This window comes from Mobula hypostoma, chromosome 4 (assembly GCF_963921235.1).
Source record: "Mobula hypostoma chromosome 4, sMobHyp1.1, whole genome shotgun sequence".
Taxonomy (NCBI): domain Eukaryota; kingdom Metazoa; phylum Chordata; class Chondrichthyes; order Myliobatiformes; family Myliobatidae; genus Mobula; species Mobula hypostoma.
Window position 1 is genome coordinate 158,440,705 of NC_086100.1, and position 20,653 is coordinate 158,461,357.

General features: G+C 40.0%; 1 protein-coding gene across 4 annotated transcripts in view; it reads right to left on the minus strand.

Annotated features, from left to right (window-relative positions):
• The window catches only part of aimp1a (aminoacyl tRNA synthetase complex interacting multifunctional protein 1a), a 64,136-nt gene that overhangs the window by 23,081 nt on the left and 20,402 nt on the right, over window positions 1-20,653 (minus strand). For all 4 annotated transcript variants that reach the window (XM_063046814.1, XM_063046815.1, XM_063046817.1 and 1 more), the window contains exons 3-4: window positions 13,561-13,674; window positions 6,522-6,686 (exon numbers count right to left, since the gene is read on the minus strand). In XM_063046814.1, the coding sequence (XP_062902884.1) occupies window positions 6,522-6,686; window positions 13,561-13,674 (279 nt within the window). The remainder of the gene's footprint in view (window positions 1-6,521; window positions 6,687-13,560; window positions 13,675-20,653) is intronic.

Sequence of the window (20,653 nt, forward strand, 5' to 3'; positions counted from 1 at the left end):
ACATCAGTTGAGGACATCTTTACAGTAAAATGCTAGTAGTGAAATACTTAAAATAACTAGTAGTTTTTACATTCTTTGAAATAGTTCGGTGTGGAGATATGACACTTCTCGCCACAGTGGGATCTGCGGCATAAAATGCACAATCTTGAATCAAAGGAGGAAACTTCCAGGAAAGAAAATGATTCAAGAACATTCTCAAAGTTCTCATAAAAAATATGATACCTTCACTGATGCATGGTAAACACCAGCCCTTTACCTCTCAAAATTGAAGAGGAGCAGCTGGAAAGGCCATTAGCACAAAGGGGCCATGTGCAAACAGTTGCATAAACACAACATCCCATCTGCCCCAATCCATTAAGCCCCTGGATCAAAATCATCATCATCATCAGATGCCACGCCCAGTTTGAGCTCTGACTGCATGGCCCACACACTCCTGTTTCGGGTCAAGTGGATCAATTCACTGGTATTCATTTTCAGTTCTCTGGCTGCTGTCTCCATCATCATTTGTCTTAGTCTTCCTCTTACTTTCTTCCCTTCAACCTTTCCCACAATTACTGTGCATTCTAACTCCTCTTTCCTAATCACATGTCCAATGAAGTTACGTTGCCTTTTCATGATCTCATACATTATTTCTCTTCTTGTGCTTGCTCTGCTCATGACATCCTCGTTAGACATTCGTTTCGTCCATGATATTCTTTGCATCCTTCTCAAAAAACACACGCTGCTTCAATTCGTTTCCTCATGTTACTAGTTACTGTCCAACATTCTGATCCATAGAACATAACTGGATAAACGTAACATTCCAGTACTCTGAGGCAGGTTGTCGTGCCTAGTTTAGTGTTGGTTAGTATACTCTTCATTCTCATAAAGGTGTCTTTTGCCATCTCTATTCTTCTTTTGATATCCATGTCACATTTGCCATCTGATGTCACCCAGCTTCCTAAGTAGCAAAAGTTCAGTACTTGTTTTATGTCTTCCCTGTTTATTTTCAGCCTGCAGGTAGGATTCTCCTTTTTGGATATCGCCATACACTGTCTTTTTGCAACTGACAGACCCATTTTTGCACTTTCTTCAACAACTATATCAATTAAGTTTTGTAGTTCTTCCTCCGTACTTGCAATTAACACACTGTCATCCGCACTGGATCAAAATATAGAAGAAATTATCTGAAAGTTGCCCATTGGCACAGAAGAAATGTCAGTTTGAATATGGATCTTGGCTCAGAATCAAATCCCAGGGTCGTTTTACTGTGTCAAAATGATTCTGGGTTTGCTATTATTGAAAATAACTTGTTATAATCAGTTGGTCATAGTGACAGATATGGACTGCTATGAAGACATGAAATTAACTTGTCAGCTTGCTTGACCAAAATGGAAGAGCACCTATTATTTCAATTACAATTGTTTCAATTGTTTTTGAAGATTTGCTATTTGGACCTCTTCAATTTAGTATTCAAACTAAATTGTAGTGCAGTAAATGTTTACCAACAAAACAATATTGAGAAGAATAGGGGATGGAAACTATTTATAATGATTATTTCCTGCACTGATTTTCTTGCATCTCAATTTCTTCTTTCTTACTGCAAATTTACTCACCACCCCATACCTCCACCTACATATACCCAATGAAATGAAGACCTACGGTTACCATGAAGTCCAAGGAAACTGTTTAAAAAAAAGCTGTAGTGGATATCTGAAATAACAGCAGCTATCACTTTAACCTTTAAAAAAATTAAACCATAGTATTTGCTGTCCACTTCAATGCAGCCGTAGGCAGAGCGCTACAGCAAAGTAACCCCTACAGCCCACCTAGTCAATGCCAAACTGTCATTCTGCCTAGTTCCATCAATCTGCATACTCCATACCCCACCCATATACATATACGATCTGCACTTAATTGTTGATATCAAACCAGCATCCACCACTTCCGCTGGCAACTTGTTTCACACCCGGACCACCCTCTGAGTGAAGAAGATCCCCCTCAGCTTCCTCTTAAATATTTCACCTTTAACCTATGATCTCTAGTTCTAGTCTCACCCAACCTCAGTGGAAAAAGTCAACGTGCATTTATTAAATTTCTTCTCATTCTCCTATGCTCCAGGGAATAAAGTCCTAACCTGTTTGTTCAGAATCAGAATCGGAATTATTATCACCGGCTGTGACATGAAATTTGTCAACTTAGCAGCAGCAGTTCAATGCAATACATAATCTAGCAGAGAATAAAAATAGTAGTAATAATAATAATAATTAAATAAATCAATTACGTATATTGAATAGATTAAACAAACATGCAAAAACAGAAATACGGTATATTAAAAAAGTGAGCTAATGTCTAAAGATTCAATGTCAATTTAGAAATCGGAAGGCAGAGGGGAAGAAGCTGTTCCTGAATTGCTGAGTGTGTGCCTTCAGGCTTCTGTTCCTCCTACCTAATGGTAACAGTGAGAAAAGGGCATGCCCTGGGTGCTGGAGGTCCTTAATAATGGACACTGCCTTTCTGAGGCACTGCTCCCTGAAGATGTCCTGGGTACTTTGTAGGCTAGTACCCAAGATGGAGCTAACTAGATTTACAATCTTCTGCAAATAAAGTATAGCTGCTGTCTTGCCTTCTTTATAACTACATTGATATATTGGGACCAGGTTAGATCCTCAGAGATCTTGACACCCAGGAACTTGAAGCTGCTCACTCTCTCCACTTCTGTTTTCTCTATGAGGATTGGTATGTGTTCCTTCGTCTTACCCTTCCTGAAGTCCACAATCAGCTCTTTTGTCTTACTGACGTTGAGTGCCAGGTTGTTGCTGCAGCACCACTCCAGTAGTTGGCATATCTCACTCCTGTATGCCCTCGCATTGCCACCTGAGATTCTATCAACAATGGTTCTATAGTCAGCAAATTTATAAATGGTATTTGAGCTACGCCTAGCCACACAGTAATGTGTACATAGAGAGTACAGCAGTGGGCTAAGCACACACCTGAGGTACGCCAGTGATGATCGTCAGCGAGGAGGATATGTGATCACCAATCTGCACAGATTGTGGTCTTCCAGTTAGGAAGTCGAGGATCTGATTCTAGAGGGAGGTACAGAGGCCCAGGTTCTGCAACTTCTCAATTAAGATTGTGGGAGCGATGGTATTAAATGCTGAGCTATAGTCGATGAACAGCATTCTGATGTAGGTGCTTGTGTTGTCCAGGTGGTCTAAAGCCGTGTAGAGAGCCATTGAGGTTGCATCTGCCGTTGACCTATTGTAGCGATAGGCAAACTGCAATGGGTCCAGGACCTTGCTGAGGCAGGAGTTCAGTCTCGTCATGACCAACCTCTCAAAGCATTTCATCACTGTTGATGTGAGCGCTACCAGGCGATAGTCATTAAGGCAGCCCACATTATTCTTCTTAGGCACTGGTATAATTGTTGCCTTTTTGAAGCAAGTGGGAACTTCTGCAAGTAGCAGTGAGAGGTTGAAAATGTCCTTGAATACTCCTGCTAGTTGGTTGGCACAGGTTTTCAGAGCCGTACCAGGTAAGCCTTTCCGCCTTGTGAGGGTTTACTCTTTTTAGAGACAGCCTAACATCAGCCTCTGAGACAGAGATCACGGGGTCATCATGTGCAGCAGCGATCTTTCAAAGCGTGCATAGAAGGGGTCGAGTTCATCTGGTAGTGAAGCATCACAGCCATTCATGCTATTCAGTTTCGCTTTGTAGGAAGTAATGTCTTGCAGACCCTGCCAGAGTTGCCGTGCATCCGATGTCACCTTCAACCTTGTTCAATATTGTCTCTTTGCCTTGAAACACCCCTTCGGAAATCATACCTTTTCTGGTATGGGCCTGGGTCGCCAGACTTGAATACCACAGATCTAGCCTTCAGTGGACGATGCACCTCCTGGTTCATCCATCCATGGATTTTGGTTTGGGACTATACAGTAAGTCTTTGTAGGTACACACCCATCTACACAGGTTTTAATGAAGTTGGTAACAACTGCAGCATACTCATCCAGGTTGACAGATGAATCCCTGAATACAGTCCAGTCCACCAATTCAAAGCAGTCCTGTAGGCGCTCTCGTGCTTCTCTCGTCCAAACCTTCTTGGCCCTCACTACTGGTGCTGCAGTCGTCAGTCTCTGCCTATATTCAGGGAGTAAAAGTACAGCCAAGTGATCAGACTTCCCAAAGTGAGGGCTTGAAATAGCATGGTAGGCATTCTTGATGGTGGTGTAGGAAAGGTCCAGTGTGTTGTTTCCTCTGGCATTGCAAGTGATCTGTTGATGGTAGGTGCTTAGCGATTTTTTCAGACTGGCCTGGTTAAAATCTCCCAAAATGATGGTGAAGGTGCTAGGATGCTCTGTTTCATGCATGCTGATCCCATTGCACAGATCATCTAATGCCTGCTTGACATTGCCCTGAGGTGAAATGTATACTGCTACCAAAATGACCCCAGAGAACTCCTGTGGTAGGTAAAAAGGATGGCACTTTACTGCTAGATATTCCAGGTCTGGTGAACAGAATTGGGACAGCACTGATATATTTGTGCATCAAGAAGAGTTGATCATGAGGCACACTCCTTCATCTCTGCTTTTGAGAGACTCTATAGATCTATCCTGACAGTGTATAGTAAACTTGTTGACGTGGATCGCTGCAACCAGTAGGGAAGAGTTAACCAGGATTCCGTGAAACAGAGGACACATGTCCTTGATTTAGCACCCTAGCTCTGAGATCAACAATTTTATTCATCACATTCACCAGCAAGATAGTCGGTATAGGGAGTTTAAAACCCCATTTTCTCAAACACACTTGTAGCCCCGATCTACACCCGCGCCTCCTCTGAGGTGTCTTCCGTGGGTGCTTCCGACCACAATCAGTGTTGTTTCCGTCGGTTTTAAGCAGTGATAGTTCACTTAAACGCATTAAGATACAGGTGTCACCCGCTTTTCGAACTTCACTTTACGAAATCTCACTGTTACGAAAGACCTACATTAGTACCCTGTTTTTGCTAACAGAAGGTGTTTTCACTGTTACGATAAAAGCAGCGCGCACCCCGAGCTGCTGCTCTCCCCCAGATTCGGAACGGCATTCTTGCCGGCATTGCTTAAACACGTGTCTGTGAGCAGCCGTTTGCAAGGTGAGTTCTATGGTATCGGAAAAGCCTGAAAAAGCTCGTAAGGGTGTTACACTTGAGTAAAATTAGACATAATTAAGCGTTTCGATCGTGGTGAACGAAGTAAGGACTAAGTGGGTTTGGCTTGTGGAAGCTGACGAAGATGATGTTGAAGAGGTTTTGGCATCCCATGACCAAGAACTGATAGATGAAGAGATGATGCAATTGGAAGAGGAAAGGATAACAATCGAAACCGAATGAGTAATGATAAAGTACGACTTTAATTTTGAAAAGGTACGTCGGTTTAGGGGATATTTGCAGGATGGTTTGAGTGCTTACAGAGAACTGTATGATCTAAAAACGGGCAAGGCTCAGCAGTCAAGCAAGCCTTCCACGTCAGCCACAGCACACGACAAACCTCGACCTTCGACATCGAGGCAGGCAGTCATAGAAGAAGATGAGCTGCCTGCTCTAATGGAAACAGATGCCGAGATGGCACCCCAGTGTCCCACCACCCCAACACCCAGGCCGTGGACAGATACCGATTCGCGTAGAATACAGCAGTAGCCGGGAGACACACAGCACATCTTTAAGAAAAAGGCCAAAATAAATATGCTAATTAATTAGGTGCTACCTGACATGTAATTGTCGGCCCAGATCAGAGGCGACACAATCGGTACTGATCTAGGCCAACAATTAAGTGCCAGGAGGCACCTAATTAATTAGCATGTTTATTTCGGCTTTTTTCTTAAAGATGTGCTGTGTGCCTCCTGGCTACCGTTGAACCCCTGCATGCTTCGCGGCTCAGCGGCCTGGAGGGTGGGGGCCACTGCACCACCCAAACTCCGACAAGTCTAACACACCATTGTCAGTGTGCTCCGTGCTTTCCCAGTTCCGGTAAGTGATACTACACTGTCATCCATTATTTCTACTTTATATAGGCTGTATATTTTTATGTGTTATTTGATATGATTTGGCAACTTCATAGCTTAAAGGTTACTGGAGAGCGCTTGCGTGAGATCTTCACTACGGAGAACAGTTCAGGCAATGATAATGGAAAAGTATTTCTACTTTTTATAAGCTGTGTATTTATCATATCATTCCTGCTTTTCCTGTATGTTACTGTTATTTTAGGTTTTATGTGTTACTTGGCATGATTTGGTAGGTTATTTTTGGGTCTGCGAACGCTCACAAAATTTTCCCCGTATAAATAAATGGTAATTGCTTCTTCGCTTTACGACATTCCGGCTTACGAACCCTTTCATAGGAATGCTCTACTTTTGGATGGCAGGGAAAAACTGTATCTTTGTTGACTGTACTAATGTTGGAAGCTGAAACGGGAATATTTAATCGTATTGTTATCTTTCCTGTAAGTAGGTGACCAGAACAGAATTGCACACAATACTTGGTGCAATAATTCGGGTTTAACTACCTTTTTTATCTTGTTTTTTGTCTGGTTTATCTTTCTTTTTCTTCTCTTCATTCACTTCTGCTGTTTTTGCATTTGCACTTGCCGTAGTCACTTGGGTTTGTGGAGGCAAACATGTTGCAGGAGTGGACTGAACTGAAGTCTCTGTTGGATGTGGAATTTGTTTCACTGGAAAACAAAACATTTTGATATTGGAGGTTAAAACAACTTATAGCTGCACGCTTCAACCCTATAACTCTTTTTAAAAAAAAGTCTGGCCAATTGAAAAACAATCGGAGCAGTTATTCTATTTTCAATGAAGTCTTATTATAATACAGTTTATAATAGTATATTTTAATGATAGAAAAGCAACAATTGGTGTGCAGATAGCAAGCCATTGAAAATTAAAAGATGTTTTACCTATTCAAAATAACTAAAGCGATCACAGCTGTAGTTTAATTAGCAAACTTCATTTACCTCAACTGGATACCTTCACTCACCTGAACACTGAAATTACTGCACAACCTATGGACTCACACTCTACAACTCATGTTCTCAGTATTATCTACTTATTCATTTATCACTTTTATGTATTTGCACAATTTGTCTTCTTTTACACATTGGTTGTTTGGCAGTCTATGTGTTTTATTGATTCCATTTCATTTCTTTGTTTCACTGTGAATGCCTACAAGAAACTGAATTTCAGGGTAGTATGTGGTGACTTACAGTGTATATAATTTGATAACAAATGTATTTTAAACTTTTGAACCAGGAAATAGCTTTTAGGCTGCATCCCATTAAAAGTTGTATCCTATTACCTAGGGGCTTTAGGAAAGAGTGATAGAACTGGAGACAATTGCAGATAATTGATATGGAAGGAGAGAGTCAGTCAATTTTCCAAATTAACACTGAAGGTGAGCCACTCTTTATATTTACACCAATTCATATAAAACTAGTTGTGAAAATTGCTTTTGACAGTGATAAAAAAAATTAGAATAATCAAAGTTGAACCAATCTAGAGTAACAAAAACCCAAATTACCCAAGAGTTCTTGAGCAGAGTCCCAAAAGAGCAAAGCATTGGCAAGCACTAGAATAATGCTTAGAATAGTGCACTAATAATGCACTAGAATAGACCATCCCAGCAATTAAGTATTGGTCCAAACCTTACAGTGCAATGAAGATCACCATGCTCGATCTGCATTCTGACAAAAGTACTAAGTGTGCTGCTGGAATTCAGGATGGTTACCTACTAGCACCCATTCAATGTCAACTAGAATTAGGCAACAAATATCAGGGTTTGTAATGAATTGAAATAATTTGAGCTTAAACCTTAACTTCAGAATGAACATATGTAAAAGTAGTAATTGAACAAGGGAAAAAAGGATTATTTTGTCTTTCAAAACAAAAAAAAAATTCCAAGGAGAAGGTGAAGAAGAACAAATTCAGAGGTATCATCTTAATGAAAAGATGCCATCAGATACACATTATAGGACAGGGATAAAACCTGCCACCAGTTTCGATAAGTTGCTTGTTAACTGAAAGACAAATCTAAGTAGGAAAACATTATCTGTATGGAAAAAGCAGCAACATCCCCAACAATCATAGTTAGTACAGTGGCTTATAGTATCAAAAGTGACAAAAGCAGGTGATTCAATATAGCTACTTCAGGATATCACTGAGAGTCAGGGAATGCAAATGATGAGAAACAAAAGCATTGCACAAATTAAAAGGAAGACCTGTGAAATTAACCAAATTGCCAGAAAAATCAAGAGATATGAAAGTTCATTAATAGTTTATTCAGGTTATTTAAGCTGGAATAAGGTTCTTATTATACCTGATGTTATTAAGCCTGAATTTATACATTGCCAATTATAACATAAAAGCAGATCAGAAACAAGCATAGGTTTTGGAATTAGTATACATTTTTTCTAAATAGCAAAGAAAAATTTAAAAAACACAATGTTTCCTAAAAGGTAAAGATTACCTGTAAAGTTTTATGAATGACAATGTCTGGGAAAGCATGACACATTTCCTAGTCAACAAAAATGAAGATACTACAAAATTAAATTAAAAATAAAATGCTAGAGGTCAGGCAGAATTTTTTTTTAAATGCCAGAGATTAGGCAGTATCTGTGAAAAGAGAAACAGTTAAAATTTCAGGTCTACGACTATTTGTCTGGACAGGGAAAAAAATGAAAACATGTTAGGTTTCAGAGGCAGCAAAGGTATGAAATACATCCCCAAAAGGGAGACCAAATGATATAGCAGTAGGATTAGCAGTTAGAATCAGAGGATGCTTCGTTGTCTGGGAGAAAATATTTCCATTTCCTGAATGGTTTTAGTGAAATAGATGGTTTTTTAAAACAACAATCCACTTACATACAATTTCAACAGTCCCTAATAACAAGTTACAGATTCTTGAACTTGAATTCCCCAGTCATGGGATACAAACAGGTGTTCCTTAATAAAAAGGCAGAACTCTGGTTGGTCCGTTTATTAACTACCATGTCAACATACCATTACTTGATAAACCTATGAGTTTCTTTGAACCCTTTGAGTCTGTTACATAATTTATTAAGATCAATGCTGATCAAAAACAACCTTCCAAGTGGGAAGAATTGCTTGTTCCCACTCTCTCTCTGTCCAGTGGTGATAGTGCCATTTTACAGAACTATCACCATATCCCTTGATTGTCTTAATATCCAAAATCTGGCTTGAATGAAATTATTGCTCAAGCCTCCATAATTCTCCAGGTTAAAGCATTCCAGAGCTTCACTGACTAAAGAAATGTCATTGAAAGTCAACAGCATGAAAACAGGCCCTTTGATCTGCTGAGCTCATTTGTTGACCTTCAAAGACCAATTTACACCAATCCTATTTTTGTTCTCTCCACATTCATTCCCATCAATTTCTTCCACCACTCCATGATTCTACCAGACCCCAAACATCAAGGATTAGTGATTAAATACCCTACCAAACCACCCGCCTTTGGGTTGTGCAGGAAAACAGTATACCTGGAAGAAATCCACACAATCACAGCAGGAACATGCCAATCTGCAGACAACATTATGTCAGGCTTGAATACAGGTCATTGGAGTTGTAAGGTAGCAATTTCTTCACTGAGTTCTCAAAAGCCTACCTCTGATCTCATACTATGCTCCCTAGTCCTAGACTCCTTAGTCATGACTTGCTCTCAGATTCTTAAATTCTAATGTTAAACCCTTTAATTTTTAATGAGATCTTCTCTTCTTCTTTTAGATCCTAGAGAATATAGTTACAATCTACTAAATCTCTCATCATAGAGCAAACCAGAATTTTTACTACATTCCTTCTATGTAAAAGGCATCCTACCTCACATAGACCAAAACTGTACATAATATTTCAGGTGTGCTCTCACTAAGGGCCTATACCTATATAATTGCAATAGACTTCTTTGTTCCCAGAGTTATGAAGTTTGAGATATGATTTCCATCCCCCTCCAATCAATGCTGTACCTGCATTTTGTCCCTCAAGTTTAACATACCAAAGTCTCTTTCAGCATTTTTGTCCTTTATATTCTCCTTTTCTGTTTAGTTCTTCAAAATCCAAGACCTCACACTTTTTCACATTATATTCCATCTGCCATATTCTCACCCCAGCATTGTCTATACCTTCTGAAGCAAATTTATATCCTACACCACACTCACAAATTGTGCTTCTAGCTTAGTATTGCTAGTATATGTTGAAACATGTCATTTGGCGTCTTTGGGTAGACTGAAATAGATTGGATACAGCTAGGTTTCAAGCACCGCACCACACCCCACTAGACACAACCTTCCAAGTGGGAAGAAATACTTGCTCCGACTCTTCTAGTCCAATAACCAATTATCTTTCCCTGTCAATATATCACCTTTAATTCAAAGTGCTCAGACTTTGCTAACTAATCTCCTGTGTGAGACTTTCAAGTGCCTTTGGAAAATCCAAATGCACCATATTCACAGGCTATTTTTTCTCAATTCTAGTCACAACTTCCCATATCATATGATAATTTGGAATGGAAAAACAAAGATGTTTTAGAACAGTTTAAGAAAGAATTTTGAACATTCAAGCAGTTTTGACATGGACATAAAGCACAAAACACTGCAGATGCTGGAATCTGAAGCAACATAGCAATATGCTGCCTGAGTACAGGTGTCCCCTACTTTTCGAACGTTCGCTTTACGAAACCTCACTGTTACAAAAGACCTACATTAGTACCCTGTTTTCGCTTTCAGAAGGTGTTTTCACTGTTACGAAGAAAGGCAGCGCGCGCCCCGAGCAGCTGCTCTGCCCCGGATTCGGAACAGCATTGCTGAAACACATTGCATTGAGCAGCCGTTAGCAAGATGAGTTCTAAGGTGTCGGAAAAGCCTGAAAGAGCTCGTAAGGGTGTTACACTTAGCGTAAAACTAGACATAATTAAACGTTTCGATCGTGGTGAACGAAGCAAGGACAAAGTGCGTTTGGCTTGTGGAAGTTGATGAAGATGATGTTGAAGAGGTTTTGGCATCCCATGACCAAGAACTGATAGATGAAGAGCTGATGCAATTGGAAGAGGAAAGGATAACAATCGAAACCGAATGCAGAAAGTGAAGCAACTGCGTGAGATTTTCGCTGCAATGATAAAGTACGACTTTAATCTTGAAAGGGTACGTCGGCTTAGGGGATATTTGCAGGATGGTTTGAGTGCTTACAAACAACTGTATGATAGAAAAATGCGCGAGGCTCAGCAGTCAAGCAAGCCTTCCACGTCAGCCACAGCAGGCGACGAACCTCGACCTTCGACATCGAGGCGGGCAGTCATAGGAGAAGATGAGCTGCCTGCTCTAATGGAAACAGACGACGAGATGACACCCCAGTGTCCCACCATCCCGACAACCAGGCCCCGGACAGATACTGTACCGATTCGCGAAGAACGCAGCAGTAGCCAGGAAGCACACAGCACATCTTTAAGAAAAAAGCCGAAATAAACATGCTAATTAATTAGGTGCCGCCGACACGTAATTGTCGGCCCAGATCAGTGCTGATTTCCGATTGCATTGCCTCTGATCTGGGCCGACAATTACGTGTCGGTGGCACCTAATTAATTAGCATGTTTATTTCGGCTTTTTTCTTAACGATGTGCTGTGTGCCTCCCGGCTACTGCTGCGTTCTTCGCGGCAATGTATCGGGTTGGCGGCCCGGAGGGTGGGGGCCACTGCACCGCCCAGCCTGCGACGACTCAGTCTAACACACCACCATCAGTGTGCTTGGCGCTGTTTTCCCAATTCCGGTAAGTGATACTACACTGTACATACATTATTTCTACTCTATATAGGCTGTGTATTTTTACGTGTTATTTGGTGGATTTGGCAGCTTCATAGTTTAAAGGTTACTGGAGAGCGCGTTTATGCCAACAGCGCTTGCCTGAGGTTTTCTGCCGAGAGCGCTTGAGTGAGATTTTTGCTATGGAGATCTGTGCAGGCAATCGTTGTAGAGAAGTATTTCTACTTTATGTAGGCTGTGTATTTATCATATCATTCTGCTTTTACTATATGTTACTGTTATTTTAGGTTTTATGTGTTATTTGGCATGATTTGGTAGGTTAGTTTTGGGTCTGCGAACGCTCACAAAATTTTCCCATATAAATAAATGGTAATTGCTTCTTCGCTTTACGACATTTCCGCTTACAAACTGTTTCACAGGAATGCTCTACCTTCGGATGGTGGGGGAAACCTGTACCCGAATTCATTCAGGTGTTTTCTGTGTTAAAAGAAAATATACCATTTAATATAGTAAGAAAACAGAACAGATGCGCAAGCAAACACTGGGAGATTCTGCAGATGCCAGAAATCCAGAGTTATGGAGAGAAAACACTGGAGGGACTCAGCATCTATGGAAATGAATAAACAATCGACCATTTGGTGAAATGCAGATATATGTTTCTGTTGTTTGTAGGGACATAGTGACAGATATTAGATCAGATGCACTATGGCTTTTGATGTTTTCTATGTCTGAATCTGAAAAGCACATTTTTCTTCTTCATCACTAATAAAGACAGAGTACATCCACATTTCAAATATAATTCAGCAACATGACCCCAGAGGTACCTCATTAATGTTCTTTTCTTTCCCCAGATATTAAAAAAAGTAAGTAATGCATCAATGATGTGGCATGATAGGCTATTCTATTTCTGTTCTGAAGTGCAATTACTGAAGCGCGATTAGGTCAAGAAACCCAGTAAGGTCATCCACACCAGCCAGAGGCTGAATGTTGTATCCTATGACTACTTTGCAGTAATGGAATGAAGCCATTGCTATGCTTTAACAATGTTCTTGATGGGGAAATTTGGAATTAAGCCAATGTGGCTTAGAATCATAATTACATTTTGAACACTGGATAATAAACTGGCAAAATAAATTCTCTTCAAAGTTCTTAATTTCTTCAAAATGTTATTCTAAGGTTGATATGCTAGCGGTTGTAAAACCTACGAAATTGCATAGAGCTTGTCAATGTAACATTTTAAAACACCACAACGGCAATTAGTGGATGGAAATAGTAGATTAAATTTGTATCCCCTTAAGTTTAGTCAGATTTATTACCTTCAATTTAAATCAATCAAGTGATTGACAAAAATGCTAATAATACAAGTTGTGTTGTTAGAAACAATAATGATGAATTTACTTTTTTCAAAGTGCGATGTATGGTCTTATAGAAAGGAAAAACAGGTGCAAGGAACTGAAAGAACTATTCCAGGTTCTATTCCCTATGTTCTGTATTTAATTTGTCATAATTTGGTAAACTTATTCTGTCACGCTATCTCTTGGTAATCTTGCGGCAAGGAGAAAGAAACACAAATCAACTGAAGGAGAAAAATAAATCACTCAGGTAATTCCTCATTATCCTCTTCAAAGGTAATCAAAGTTCCAGGAAAGTATGCAAATTTGCAATATTAAATCGATAAAATACAGTCAATAAATTGTACTTCCATATTCAATTTCACTTTTCCAAATATTTTGCACAGATGCTTATGGTTGCAATTTCCTTGACGGCACAAAGACCTACCTCCATTACGGATCTCCGCTTCAATGAGACTCTGCTTTAAATCCTCAATTTCCTTCTTTAACTTAGCATTTTCAACCCGAAGTCGCTTTTCTTCTCTTTGGGATGCCTGTAGGACTGATTTGCCAAAGAAAGATTAACAGAAAATAATTGGTATACATAAATTGAAGATCGATTAGAAGGATACATTATTCTCTCCTTCAGAAAATCAATCCACTGAAGGCACAAAGGCCATTACTTTCATCTTGTGCTACAGTTTGAAGTCCTGTACCCTTGGGATTTGAAGGGGTGCGAATCAGAGAAAATGTTCTGACAAACACCTAACCCTAAACCTACATAAAACAAGCCCAACTCCCTGGCTAGTCTGTTCAGTCTGCCCATCCCCTAAATTGCTCCTGCCATGAACTGGTAACTGCAAAATAATTAACAGACTACTTTGTCAATTTTGGAAGCAAATCCCTCAAGTGTCCTCCTGCTGTGAGCCAGCAACTTGCAGGATATTGTCTTCGTCAACCATTTCAGTTCACTACATACATTCCCAATCACCTAAACATGGGAATCAACACCTCACTTTCCAACTGGATACTTGACTTCCTAACCAACAGACCACAATTAGTTAGGATAGGCATCAGCACCAACACAATGATTATTCTCAACATGGGTGCTCCTCAGCCTGCTACTCTACCACACATCCATGACAGCGTGGCCACATTGTGCTCCATTTCCACTTATATGTTTGCAGATGATACCATGATAATGTAATGGATTTCAACTAACGAAGAGACGGAGTACAGAAAGGAGATAGACAGCCTCGTGACATGGTATCAGAACAACCTTTCCCTCAATTTCAGCAAAACAAACGAGCTGATCATAACTTCAGGAAGGATGAGGGGAGCAGTACACTTCTGTTTATATCAAGAGTGCTAGGATCGAGAGAGTTGAGAGCATCACCAACATCACAACAGCACGTCCTCAAGGTTCAAAGTAAGTTTATTATCAAAGTATATATTTGCCACCACATACAACCCTGAGATTCACTTCCTTGCAGGCATACTCAATAAATCCAATAACCATAGTAGAATCAATGACAGACTGTATCAACTGGGTGTACAATCAGTGTGTAAAAGACAACAAACTGTGAAGAGGAAGAGGCAGTAATAAATACTGAGAACATGAGAAGTGAGTCCATAGGTTGTGGGAACAGTTCAATGAAGTTTAGTAAAGTTATCTTGTTTGGTTCAACAGCCTGATGGCTGAGGGGTAGCAACTGTTCCTGAACCTGGTGGTGAGTCCTGAGGTTCTTCCTATAACTTCTTCCTGATGGCAGTAGTGGGAAGAGGGCATGGCCTGAGTAGAGGGATGATGGATGCTGCTTTTCTGGGACAGCGCTCCATGTAGATGTGCTCAATGGTTTGAAGGGTTTTACCCATGCTGTATCCACTGCTTTATAGGATTTTCCATCCCAGGGGATTGCTATTTCCATACCAGGCTGAGATGCAGCCAGTCGATATACTCTCACCCACACATCTATGGAAGTCTGCGAAGATTCTGCATGTCGTCTCAAACACTGACCAACTCCTAAGGAGGTAGAAGCGCTGTCATGTTTTCCTTGTAAATACACTTAAGTGCTGGGCCCAGGACAGATCCTCTTAAATGATAATACCAAGGAATTTAAAGTTGCTGACGCTCTCCACCTCTGATGAAGACTGGGTCTTAGACCACTGGTTTTCTACTCCTGAAGTCAATAATAAGTTCCTTGGTTTTGTTGACTTCAAGGGGTTGTTGTGGCATCACTCAGCCAGATTTTCAATCTCCCTCTTATACACCGATTCATCACCACCTTTGATTTGGCCTATGACAGTGGTGTTATCAGCAAACTTGAATATGGCATTGGGCTGTGTTTAGCAACACGGTCATAAGTGTAAAGCGAGCACAGCAGGGGAAAAGCACACAGCCTTGTGTTGCACCTGTGCTGATAGAGATTGTGGAGGAGATGTTGTTGCCAATCTGAACTGACTGGGTCTGCGAGTAAGGAAATTTTTGATCCGATTGCACAAGAAGTATTGAGGCTACGGTCTTGAAGCTTATTGATTAGTTTTGAGGAGATGGAAGTATTGAATCCTGATCCAAACACACATACACCACAGCCAAGAAAATTTGCCAGTGCCTTTGGATGCTAAAGAAAATTGACATCTACCGTTACCCTCACCAACTTCTAATCGATGTGCCATAGAAAGCATCCCATCTGGATGCATCATGGGCTTGGTATGCAAACTGCTCTGCCTGTGACCGAAAGAAATTTCAAGAGTTGTGGACATAGCTCAACAGATCACGGAAACCAGCCTCCTCAGTATAGACTGTCTACATTCCACAGTGCTTCGGTAAAGCAGCCAGAATAACCAAAGATCCCACTCACCCTGGACATTCTGTCTTCTCCCGTGTCCAACAGGGCAGAAGATGGTAAAAGAAGACACTAAAAGCACGTACCATCAGGCTCAAGGACAGCTTCTATCCTGCTGTTATAAAACTATTGAATGTTCCCTTACCCACCCATGCACACCCCAGCTTATGGTTTCTCTGTGACTGCTCTTGCATGTGTCAAAGTGATATTTTTATATCCCATTTAAGTTTCCAATCTATGCCAAAACCTTAACATGAAACATAAACTTCTCTGGATTAATTAAAGCCATTAAAATGGGAAGTTAATTACTCTTTGATCCGTTTTGTGAAAGATTCACACATTTCAAAATATTTCATAGTTAGTTAAATTTCAGCTGAAATGCTTCAAGAACTGAACTCAATTGATAAATCAAATTTTAAGCTAGCTTTTTTTTAAATTGGAAAAAAGTTCCCCCACAAACCTGGTGGCAACTTACATTTAATTATTCTTCTACACTGCAAGGATAAAGCTAAATAGATAACAACTACACTATATTAAATATTCTTTTCTGCTAGATTAGTGTAGAAAATTTGTTTCCCTATGTTAACATGGTTTAATAAATAAAACTAAGTTGTTAATGATCAACCTAAAGTCCACAGTCTAAAAAAATAAAAACCTTCATACTCAAGTGTGACATCAACACCAATTGGTGCCAAGTAACTATCTTGTACTGTGGTCTCAGTACATGGAAACAGCCAAAAATCTGTTTCACTCTGGAATATTAATCATCACAACTTCCAAACATGATTCTTGGCTAGATTCCAAACTAAAGTCAGGAACATATCAAATCTGAAATGAATGCATTATTAAGTTAACGCATTGGACTAAAAATTCAAAATATCTTTTTTTTTTGGTTTTCTCTCCATACAGTCAAAGTTGCAATTCCTACTGTTGTACAGTTCTACAAACACTACCTCTTGGTATCTCAAAGCAAATCACCTTTGAATACTACATTTCACAGAACAAACTTTTACAACAATTAGGAGAGATTTGCTGGGTCAGTTTTCATCTTCTTTGACCCCGAGTTTGAGATCCTATTTGACCCCAGTTGCATTTCTCACTGCACATCCCCTCTATCACCAAGGTAATCGATATCTAACTCTGCAACGGTCATTCACATATACCACGTTTTAGTTCATCTTGACTCAAAACCACAAACTTCCCATTGTTTGCTCCAAACTACAACATTTTAAAGCAATCCAGTTCAGAAACTTTTTGACCTGAAACATCTATAGGGCCTTCCCCACAGACATTGCTCGAACATTGCAGACATCCAGTAGATTTTTTTTTTTGGCTCCAATTTCCCACTTTCAGTAAAATGAGCTCAGAGTAAACTTATGCTCTGCACACTAATACCATTGAATTCCATTCACACATCATCCGTGATGACCAACATATCTTTTGACTTTCAAACAGGAAATGGCTCAACTTTAAAATTCCTATCCAAATTTTGAAATCCCTCACCGTGTTCACCCCATCTTATTTGCACAACTGTTTCTAACTAACCTTATAATGCTTTGTTCTTCACTCTTCAAAGCATTATGTCCAAACTATCAAATCTGCTCCTTAAACTTTTTTTTGCCTGTTTCATCTTCATTAAGACACATTAAGTTTTTGACCAGTATTTTGGCTATCTGTCAAAATATCCTTGTGACTTGGTACTTCACTCTTTTTGATGATATTCCAAGAAGGACTTGGGTTATTTTACCCGATTAAAGCTGTTGTAAATTACTAATAGTTGCTGCTCTTAATCAAGAATTATTGAAGGGTAAATTGTAAAAAGCCACTTGAGGAACTGCAACCTGCAGTCAATGATCTGCCACTATTTAGGTTCAGAATCAACTATAGCAAGAGCAAACAGCGTGGATTTAGTTCAAATAATCTGAAAAATTTAAATACTATGCAATTTAATACAATGTGATACAATTTAATACAACAAGCACAATCAAGATTTACGAGTAGCTTAACATTACAGGAAAAAAATCAGCATCTCAATTGGGTTAAGCTCTGGACTCTGACTTGGCCATTCCAAAACACAAATTTTCTTCTTTTAAACCATTCTGTTATTTACTCTTGCGTTTCAGATAGTTGCTTTGTTGCATCATCCAAGTTCTATTAATCTTCAGGTGACAGACCACTACCCTGACATTCTCCTGCAAGATGTCTTGATACAATTTTGAATTCATTGTTCTCTCAACGATTGTAAGCTGTCCAGGCCCTGAGGCAGCAAAGCAGCCCCAAATCATGATGCTTCTTCCACCATGCCTCAGTTAGGATGAGGTTTTGGTGTTGGTGTGCGGTGCCCTTTTCCTTTCAAACATAGCAGTGTGCATTTCTGCCAAAATGTCCAACTTTTGTCTCATCTATCCACAGGATATTGTCCCAGGTACACTGTGGAACACCAGGTGGTCTTTTGTAAACTTGAGATGGGCAGCAATTTTTTTTTGGAGAGCAGTGGTTTCCTCCGTGTTGTCCTTCCATGAGCATCTCCTCCACAATCTCCAGCAGCATAAGTGCACCACAAGGATGTGTGCTTAGACCCCTGCTCTACTCACTTTAACACCTATGACTATGTGGCTAAGTACAGCACCAACACCATATAAAAGTTTGCTGATGACACCACTATTGTGTGCTGTATCAAAGGTGGTGATGAATCAGCATAGAGGAGGGAGACTGAAAATTTGGCTGAGTGGTGTAATAACAACAACCGCTCGCTCTATGTCAGCAAGACCAAGGAACTGATTGTAGACCAGGAGAGGGAAACCAGAGGTCCATGAGACAATAATCATTGAAGGATCAGAGGTGGAAAGGGTCAGTAACTTTAAATTCCTAGATGTCACCAACTCAGAGAACCTGTCCTGGACCCATCACATAAATATAATTGCAAAGAAAATACGACAGCACCTCTACTTCCTCAGGGGTCTGCGGTGAGATGACATACAATCAAAAGCCCTGGCAAACTTTTATAGATGTGATGTGGAAAGTGTGCTGCCCGGCTGAATTATAGCCTGGTATGGGAACGCCAATGCCTATGAGTGGAAAATCCTACAAAAGGTAGTGGATTTGGCCCAGTACATCATGGGTAAAACCCTCACAAACCATTGAACATATTGATATGAAATTTGGCCTAGAAAAGCAGTATCCGTCATCAGAGATGCTCACACCCAGGCCATGATTTTTTCTCTCTGCTGCCATCAGGTACTCTCAACACCAGGTTCAAGAACAGTTACTACCACTCAACCATCAGGGTCTTGAACAATAGGGGATTACTACACTCATTCTACTTCTGGTGTTCCTTCAATCGATGGTTTAAGGACTCCATCTTATTATCTCATGCTCATTATTTATTGCTATTTATTTATATTTGCATTTACAGTTTGTTGTCCATTGATCCTGTTTACAGTTACTGTTCTATAGATTTGCTAGTATGCCCAAATCTAAGAATTGAAAGGTTGCATGTGATGACACATATGTACTCTGATAATAAACATTACTTTGAACTTTGAACACAATTCTTGTTCAGTATTTTTCTTATAGTGGACGCATTAATGGAGACTTCAGGAAGTTCTAGATATTTCTCTAGGTCTTTTACTGTTAACCTTGGGTTCTTTTTCAACTCTTTCAGCATTGCATGTTGTGCTCTTGGTATGACCCCTGCGGGACACCCATTCCTAGGGAGAGTAGCAACAGCATTGAACTTCCTCCATTTGTAGACAATTGCTATTACTGTGGACTGGTGAATACTCAGATCTTTAGAAATGCTTTTGTAGCCTTTTACAGCTTCATGCATCTCTACAACTCTTCTTTCAAGGTCCTCTGAAAGCTGTTTTGATCAAGGAATGGTGCACATAAACAGATTTTTCTTGAGAAGAGCAGGCTCTGTGGCACCTTTACAACCCACACCTCCAATTTCATCTCGTTGATTAGAACACCCAACTCCAAATAGCTTTTGTCAAAGGTATTACCCCAGAGGTTCACTTTTTTAACGTAGACTGTGATTGTTCAAATTGTGTACTCAGTATTGATGTGAAGTAGTACAATTTTCCGTGTATTATTAGTTCAAGCAGATTGTGTTTGTCTTTTATTGCGACTTGGATAAAGATCAGACCACAGTCCATGCGTAGTTAATGCAGTAATTAATCGTAAAGGGTTCACAAACCTTTTCTTGCAACTGTATGTCACTATTGTTTACTCATTTTTGGAGAAACTATTTTACTTTTATTGTGACCAATTGGTGTAAGTTTCTGTTTTCTCCTATTAAAATAACCTTTTATTGGGCATAACTACTGGATTGCTGCGAGTCCACACCCCATTCCATCTCAAGCTCGGGCTGATGCACAGTGTCAGTTGCATAAACACAAGAAAATCTGCAGATGCTGGAAATCCAAGCAACATACACAAAATGCTGGAGGAACTCAGCATGCCAGACAGTATCTATGGAAAAGAGTAAACAATCACAAAATGTTGGAGGCATTTCATAACTGACTTCTCATCTTTTTTTCAGTACTGATGAAGGGTCTTGGCTCAAAACTGTAACTGTTTACTCTTTTCCATAGATGCTGCCTGGCCTGCTGAATTTCTCCAGCATTTTGTGTGTTGCACAGTCACTGCTGACTCTTGTTAAGACAGAGCTCATGTCAAAGCAATAAGAAAGGC